Raw genomic sequence first — 8,768 nt, forward strand, 5'->3', positions numbered from 1 at the left:
CAAAACTAGCGATTATGGCCAAGAAAATTGGCCCGACTGAAAATTATATAGTCGCTACTACTGTTTCCAGTTGAATATGTATCTACTTTGGCACAGTGATCAGGTAAGCCCTCTTAAATGGCAAATTTTTCCATCCTTTCACGAACGGTTTCGAGGTTAAAAACCCAATGTCGGCTCCATCGGTTGAAAGATGTGGTTGAATGATGCGCTTGGTCCGTGGCCGGATTATTTTTCATGGTTTGACAATGTTTTTCTAGGTGAAGCCTTAAAGTGGAGTTCGACTCTTGTGCGTAAACTTTTCCACATTTTTTGCACCAAGCCTTAAACGTCCTGTTCGACATTACGCACTTGTCGAAATTACACCAAAGGGTTTTGTCTCGGTTTGTTAGAGACAATTCTCGTGACGGTTAAACCAAGTTGTTCAAGTGTAGCCATTTTTTTGCGTTTTAGAAGTGGTTTTTTAGTTCGGTTTGGCGGTTTTGACGGTTTTTTTGCGTTTTTGAGAGCTCGGGAAGTGGTGCAATCAACCCACACACCCAATACCTATTTATACCAATAAGGAGGTTAAAAATAAGTCCAAACGGTCAAAAAAAACAAGTCCAACGGTCATACAACGGCCATATAACGGCTCTTTTTTTTGGTTTGCGTATTAACCGGTTTTTAAAACCGGTTTTTAAAAACCGGTTAATAACCTGGTTCTGTGGGGAAAAGAAAAACCGGTTTCTAACTGACGGTTAGAAACGGTTACTAACCGGTTTGCGTTGGACCGTTTCCTAACCGGTTAGTGGACCGGGTTCTAACCGGTTACGATGTGCATCTCTAAGTATAAGGACTATAAAGTGACCCAATCCCCTGTGTTGGGCTTGGAGATATTTAAGAGGGACCCACGACTCCACGAGAAGGTTCAAGGCCCAATCACTAACAAACCTACAAGGATTTGCGTTGGAGGAGTCATGTCAATGCCTGAACAAGTCATGATGATGAAAGAGAGTTCTTTACCCAAATTTTAGGTTCCGCTGGCGTATGAGTTTTGTTTGGCAGATCGATTTGTAGTTGCTTCTTCGCTCCTCCCGAAGATATACCTGAAAGAACTCACCTTTATTCTCACATTTACCCTCCAATCATCATCCTCGCATACTAATTTGACTTATACAAAGGACAAGATCCAAGAATATCACGACGACTGGAAAGATTCAGGACACGCTCGAATCTTGGCAACCCAATTTGGCAACCCAATCACGCCTATAATTCAAATTTATATAAAAAATAAAAAGACATAACTCAGATAGATATCAAAATAAAAGACATCAAGATTAATCCTAGACCGATACCACTACAACAAGCACATCCAATCTTATTCCTACATTACAACTACATATTGATTCGAAATAGCATAATCACATCACACTTGGTTCAAGATCCTATGTTACAAGAACACCATACCATCCAACCAAACAAACCCCACTCAAATTAGCCGTTATCAATTACGAAGCATGTTCATGGTCGAGTTTGGCCAGCCCATGTTGGAATACATGGGCATCTGAGGTGGTGGCTGCTGTTGTTGTTGATGTTGTTGGCTAGCATTGCTGTACGGGTGCCTATGAAGAGGGCTACTACCACTATCACCGCCAGACGACTCGCTTGATGGTCCATCAGATGCTGGACTAGCACCCGGCACAGACCCACCACCACCAAAAGTCAACATGTTTGTAGGCGGTGCCACCGCTGGGCTGCTGCTTGATTTAGGCTTTTTGACATCTGTAATGAAGCTACCGACAACCACCTGATAGAAACAAAACAATCAACACAATGTTAACTGATGGCATAGATATGCTTGTTTTTGTGTGTGTGTGTGAGAGAGAAGGGGGGGGTGACCTGAACGGGCGTTGCTGCAACAAGGGACCCGGCAACTCCACCGCCCAAGACCCTACCATCTGAACCTGCAAGGGAAACACTCAACCCACTTGACCTGCTGCTTTGGTTACCATCGCTGTCTGTCAGCAGGAACGAACCCGATAAAGATATTATCTCGAACCGACCCTAAAAGATGACATCAGCAGCAGCCAAATAAGATTTCTCAGTTCAGCATAAGAAAAACTTAGAGGTCAGATTTGGTGGGTTGTGTAACATGTCAAAATGGGTATTTATTTCACTTAAATACTGAATTGCCAATTTTTAAAAGAATACTTATGATTACAAAATCTATAATATTTACATTAATGATTTAAGTTACTGAATGAAGCAATATAGGAGGTTGCATGAATAAAACTACACGTTGAATGTAAACCCATTTCATTCATAGCTCATTTCAACTACTATGAAAGATAAAAACATAACTCAAAACACTAAAAGTTGTTGGATGGCCCAGATACACCCATAAACAAAAGATAAAAAAGGGAATACATTACTAGTATTTAAATGCATATACTTATGTATATATGTGTGGGTTCAAACGAGAACCATTTAAATTAGGAACCAAACTGACCACTTTTGGAGATGGGCATGTGATTCATAAAGTGGAAGAGACATAACTGTCTCAGATCTCACCATCCATTGAAATATGATCCAAGGGCCAAAAAGTGGTTCCTTTTGTTCCTAATTATGTAATGGTTCTCATTAATCGTTTCTATATTCACAAAGATACATATATACACAGGCGTATATGTGTGTATATAAATAATATATTAGAAGGAAGGTGATATAAACCTCATATGTTACAGTGCCGCCAGACATTGCGGGTTGACGAAGAGTTACATTGCTGATGGCACCATTTGCTGATAGAATACAAACAGTGCGAGGACCTTGCTGCGAGAATGCAGTCATCTTTGAGGCTATATCCTGTAATCCCCACCAAAACAACCAATCAGCAATATTTTATAGATATAAATCGTTAAACAAGATGTTCAAATAAAAATTTTAAAAAATTTAAAAAAAAAAATAAAACTGTAAAGCCTGTACTGAGCAATATCCACTTGCCAAAGTCACTAATCAAGCAATCATATTATCTTTGCTATCAAAATGCAAGGCATTGTATAAAAGCCAAAGCTATTTTCCAATAAGAACATGCACAATTAGGAATAGGATCCACATTTGCTTGTACATGAGGATGTGATATCTTTTAATATGTTTACTGCAAAATCTTACAAGCTACAGATGGGTTCAAGTGCAAGTAACAAACCCAGCTTCTCTTTTATGACCTACAAATGGCCTTATTCTGAGCCAAATTAATTAAAATCATTATTTATTAAACACAAGCATTGCATTAATTGAGTGTTTTTTTCATATTTAATATGAGATTATGAATTATGTAATATATATATACAATGAATTATGTAATATATATATACAGTTACACACACTAACCTAGAGATATAAAGGTACAAGGCGCGCTCAAAAGAAATGGCGAGTCGAGTAAAAGCAAGCGCAAAAAACCGCACACCCAATACAAAAAAAGGAACGCAACTATAATAGGTACCCCCCCCCCCCCCCCCCCCCCGCGGACACACACACATGGTTTTTAAAATTAACGTTGCTCCCAAAACATATTTAAAAACCTAATATATTAGCAAATAAAATCATCCAACTAGGCAACTAGTATTAAAATTTTGAAAGATAAAATCTTTAAAAAACATCCGATCAAAAAAAGAAATATAAATAACTACTTATATGCTAAAATAATTCTACCTATTAAACACTCATGTGAAAAAAATTCCAAACAAGAAAAAAAAGTCAAGTAAATAAACAAAAAGTCAAGACAAGAAAAAGAAACAAAGAAAGCCCAAAACTCACTTCATAGGGTATCGCCTCTGACTACATAGATACATACGTATAAACACATACATAATAAAAGGATAGTTTATCTGTCATGGTTAGTACATATGGCGTTTAAAAGTATAAACGAACCATGATGTTGGGATGACGCAATACATAACACACATATACAATAGGGTAGCCAATAAGGGGAAACTTTAGAAGTACCAACAAAAAAAGGGTAAAGAAAAGAATTGGCTAGCATCAAGAAAAAGATTACACATTTACACGTTTATTAAGTTCCCTCATTGCTTCAAAACTTTACCTTTAATCCTTAGTTTTACAATAAATGAGTTTTCCCTCTTTTATATTCCCTTTTTAACCAACAATTCCAAGGTTAACAAAAACACACCACGTACATAACCCACCAATCCGATATAGGATATGCATTGTATCATATAAAGGGACGTGTGTTGGTTTAACCAAATTGAGCTAAACTAAATATTGTAGATAGAGCTTCATTGAATGACGGAAACGAACATAAGAGTTAAGAGTGACTCATTTAAAACACAAGTAGGTAAAAGAAAGGCTTGCAACAAGATCAAAGGTTAAAAACAACTCAAAAATAATAAATTTTGGTAATTTTCAAGAGACAAAAGGGCAAATAATGTAAAAACTATTTAAAGAAAGAAGAATAAGTAAAAATGGTTAAGAAAATATCATGTGTTTCACTGTTTCTTGTACAAATTTGTCACTAATTATCCTGTTTAACCACATATTATCTACTAATTTTAGTAACAATTTAAAAATAGAATCTACCGTATGAGTTTTTCTTTCCAATAACAGGTAAAACTCAAGACTCATTTCACATTTCCATTTATGCATTTTGGACATCAATAGCAATGTATTTATTGTATTCTCATTCTTACTTAAGTAGTTTCAAAAACTTGGATATGCTTACTAAATATTCATTAATTATACATGTTAATGACTAGTCAAAACACCAGCTACCCTACAAGAAAACATTAAATAATACCTTCCAGTTTCAAGAAAATTATAAGCCAATTCTATAACTGTAAAGAATAAAGATTAATAAACAAGATTATAAAGAAAGTTGAGGAGCAGTACCTCTCCTGCTTTAACGGTGATGACATGAGGCGTGAAACCGACACCAGGCGCCCCTGTCAACAAACCCAACTTATTAACACCTAATAATTGCCATATTTAACAAAAATTAAAAATAATTTCTAACCACATAGACCAGTTAATTTAATAGTTGTAAAGTCAAGATCATACTACCCAAAACTAATTAATTACTTAATTTATTAATAATAAAAATCAGATCTTGCACATAAATACTACCTAAAGCATCCATTTGTTTCTTCCCAGAACCCGGTGGCCTCCCTCGGTGTTTCTTAGCAGCCGGGTCAGTCCCCGGAGTACCACCGGCACTACCACCGTCATTTGCACTCTCTAAATGCCCACCGGCAGACCCGGTAGTAACCGGAACCGGAGCAGGAGCTAACCCTAACGCAATGTTGCCATCGGGCGAGGGCGAATACTTCCTCGGGCGGCCTCGTTTCTTCCTGGCCGGCTCAATGTTAAACCCACCTGGCCTAAACCCGCCCGGCGGCGAGGATCCGTCGGCGTACTGGTCAGAGCCGTCAAAGGCGAACCTTTGCTGAAGGGTTTCATGGGTTATGATGGTGTTGTTGGTGGGCGGAGGAGCGGTGGAGTTGTTGGGCAGGTGGTGGTGGTGGTGGGTGGAGTAAGACCCAGGTGGCATCATCCTTCCTGGAGGCAACTGGTGGTGGTGTGGTGGTGGTGGTTGTTGTTGGTGACGTTGGAGTGACGGTGGTTGTTGTTGTGCTAGTGAGTCCATGAATTGTTAGGGTTGTGATGGTGAAATGTAGGTGGATCTAATTTTAGTTGAATAATAATAATGAATAAAGTCTCTAGAGAGATGAAACTGGAATTGGAATTGGAATTGGAATTGGAATTGAAATTGGCATTTTGGGGATTAGGGTTTTAGAATTGAAATTGGTGGCCGCCGTATAAGCACGAAATGAGACGGTGATTACATTACTAGATCAAGTTGTGTTGGGTTGGGTATAGTTGTAAAGTTGATTTGACACCTGGTGCTGTGATCATGGTCAAACCTGCTGTGATCGGCAATTTTGAATCTTCCTCTAAATTCTTTTATAAATTATAATAATATATTCTTTTATTTTGACCTTTTTAATACTTTAACTAAACTAATAAATCTTGCTTCCAAATACGTTAGGTTAGATCTTTTTGGTTAATTAATGTCCGTCTTAAATTAAGGATATGTTATATGTCCAACATTAACGAATTTAAATCTAAAAGTATTAGGCCTTGTGGTATTTGGTGTATATCTTAACGTTCAGGATATTAAAGCTGATTTGGCAAAGGTTAAGGAATGAGATATTATTTCTTTCATATGTTAAGGGACGTTAAAAGCAAGATGGGTAGGTTAAGATAGTAACGACCTTTAAAATATTTTAACTCACACACAAAAATTTAAGAATTGTTTTTAAAAGAAACTGAGAGTGTTAAGCGAGATTAAGTCGTTTTCTTTACGTGAGAATGTGAGATGGGGATGTAATGTTTATGTGGAGTTAAGAGACATGAATGCATACCTCATGATTTTAAGTTTGTTCTAGATCAATAGAAAACAATCTTTTAACTTCGAGAATCATGTATGCATTTATATCGTTTGTTTTACTCTAAACTTAACTCTCATTAATATGAATCATTGTTTTTTATGGCAAATTTTACTAAAATATTACTTAATAATGGCTTTTATTATTTTTATCAATTATATAATAGAAATATATCTTCGAGATTCACTAATTATTTTACTGTTGGCGAGTCTCTTTGTATGTGTTGTCAGAAAGAGGAGGACTCAATGATTATTCGTTTGCCAGAACCAGAAGTAAAAATTTTGGTAAATAGGGATCACATATAAACTTCATTCGAGGAATGGGCTACACCGGGTCATTTCTCAAGAACAATAGCTAAAGGCCCTGAAACGACCACTTGGTCTAATAATTAAACACTTTCTCTACCATCCACTCATAACCACTTTCAACAAATATTAAAAAATTATAAAATGTGAACAATGTTTCTCTAGATTTATAAACAGTAACATTTTTTCTATCATCCACTCACAACCACCACTCTATATAATATAGAGAACCACCTCACATATTACACGGGAGTAGTTATGAATGCTCTTAGTACAACATAAATTTTACACGTGAAACTCATTACACCAAGAAGCTCATTCAATAGAAACGTTTTTGACTTTGCACTTTAATTATAGGAACGTATTTGTTTTGACCTCCTTCCGAGTTGATGTCGATTAGACCTTATTGTTGAAAGTATGGTCATTTTCAGTACTCCATAAAAACCAACACGTAGCCTGAATTAATGTTTGCAATTGTGATTCTCACAGTCATCTACTTAAAGTCATTTCTATATTAAATGTGACCCGAGACTTAGGCCAAACGTAGTGGGCGAGAAAAAGAGCGATATTGGGGCGATTTTAGGGTGGAACACCGCCCCCTGGCCGAAATTTGGGCGAAATGGGGCGGGGGCGGATTAGTTTATCGCCTGCGAGATGGAGAAATAATAATATAATAATAATAATGCCGTTGGGTAACGACTAAATATAAAAAAATAATAATAATAATTTAAAAACTTAATATATATATCAAACTTTATCTAACCATTTTCACCCTATCATACACAAACATAAAAATACCAATCATTTTTATTATTTTCATACTTCTTCAAACTCAATGAGTTCTCCGGATCCATGAACTCTGCCGAGATTTTGGATCAATTAATAAACTAGAGTCGAAGAATTCATCAGATTCACCGACAAGTGGCGGAAGAGCATTTAGAGGTCACGAACGCTGTTCGGGTCGTCGCCAATAACATGGTGTCCGGCTCTGCTCCATCTACGGCACCACGTAGACGGTCATATATCATTCGGGATCGTACGCAAGTGAACGCTCGTTTGATGAAGGACTACTTCGACGACACACCTACATTTAACGACGCTATGTTTCGACGTTGTTTTCGGATGTCCAAGCGTTTATTTTTGCGCATCGTTGGAGATATGGAGCGGGAGTATGAGTATTTTCAACAGAACCCCGATGCAAGAGGATATTTAGGATTCTCCACCATCCAAAAGTGTACTTCGGCTATACGCATCCTCGCATGCGGCAACACGACCGATATCAATGACGAGTATTTAAAGATGGCTGAGGAAACAACGAGAGATGCGTTGGAGAATTTTTGCATCGGTATTATTTAAATTGTTTGTATTAACTATTGTTTTTAATATAAATATTGTTTAATAATTTATTTGTATAGGGATAATACAATTATACTCTCGTCGTTATCTGAGGATTCCTACTTCGAACGACCTGACTCGCATATATGATGTACACGAAAGCAAACATTCTTTTCCAAGCATGATCGGGAGTATAGATTGCATGCATTGGGAATGGGCCAACTGTCCATCCGCATGGCGAGGTCAATACACTCGTGGTGACCATGGAGTGCCAACGGTTAGTCTTCAAGCCATTTGTTCACACGACCTCTGGATTTGATCAGCCTACTTCGGCTCAGTCGGGTCCAACAACGACATAAACGTTCTCAACGCGTCACCCGTGTTAGAGTATTACATCAGCCGTAGCATACCGGTCTTACCGTTTTATGCCAACGATACCTTCTATCGTCACGGATACTATTTGGGAGATGGGATATATCCAGAGTACTCGATCATCGTCAAGACGTTTCAAGACCCTATCGAAGAAAAAAGAGATTATTTTAAGAATAAGCAAGAGTCCGCGAGAAAGGATATCGAGAGGTGTTTCGGGGTTCTAAAAAAACGTTGGCATTATGTGAAAAACCCTTGTCGTGTATGGACGTTGGCAAAAATGAGCGATGCCATGTATACGTGTATCATATTGCATAATATGATT

The 8,768-nt window shown here is 37.5% G+C and overlaps 1 protein-coding gene across 1 annotated transcript; it reads right to left on the minus strand.

Moving 5' to 3' along the window:
* Nucleotides 1–1,299: 1,299 nt before the first annotated feature.
* Nucleotides 1,300–5,632, minus strand: LOC143624403 (AT-hook motif nuclear-localized protein 10-like). Its single transcript, XM_077095074.1, has 5 exons — nt 5,113–5,632; nt 4,879–4,931; nt 2,707–2,838; nt 1,876–2,040; nt 1,300–1,783 (listed from the first exon to the last, which is right to left on the minus strand). Exons 1-5 carry the CDS (start codon nt 5,630–5,632, stop codon nt 1,481–1,483), a joined length of 1,173 nt encoding a protein of 390 aa, XP_076951189.1. The 3' UTR covers nt 1,300–1,480.
* Between the last annotated feature and the right edge of the window lie 3,136 nt (nt 5,633–8,768).

This window comes from Bidens hawaiensis, unplaced genomic scaffold, assembly GCF_021521415.1.
Source record: "Bidens hawaiensis isolate Kalapana, Puna unplaced genomic scaffold, B.hawaiensis_p1.1 tig00000369_1, whole genome shotgun sequence".
In the NCBI taxonomy this organism is placed as follows: Eukaryota; Viridiplantae; Streptophyta; class Magnoliopsida; order Asterales; family Asteraceae; genus Bidens; species Bidens hawaiensis.

Bases quoted from the DNA above. Each gene is read 5' to 3' on its own strand.
- LOC143624403 (XM_077095074.1), bottom strand. From the start codon at position 5,632: ATGGACTCACTAGCACAACAACAACCACCGTCACTCCAACGTCACCAA. The intron at 4,932-5,112 runs GTAGTATTTATG...GTTTGTTGACAG, and splicing joins GAAACAAATGGATGCTTTAG to GGGCGCCTGGTGTCGGTTTC. The intron at 1,784-1,875 runs GTCACCCCCCCC...TGTTTCTATCAG, and splicing joins TTGCAGCAACGCCCGTTCAG to GTGGTTGTCGGTAGCTTCAT.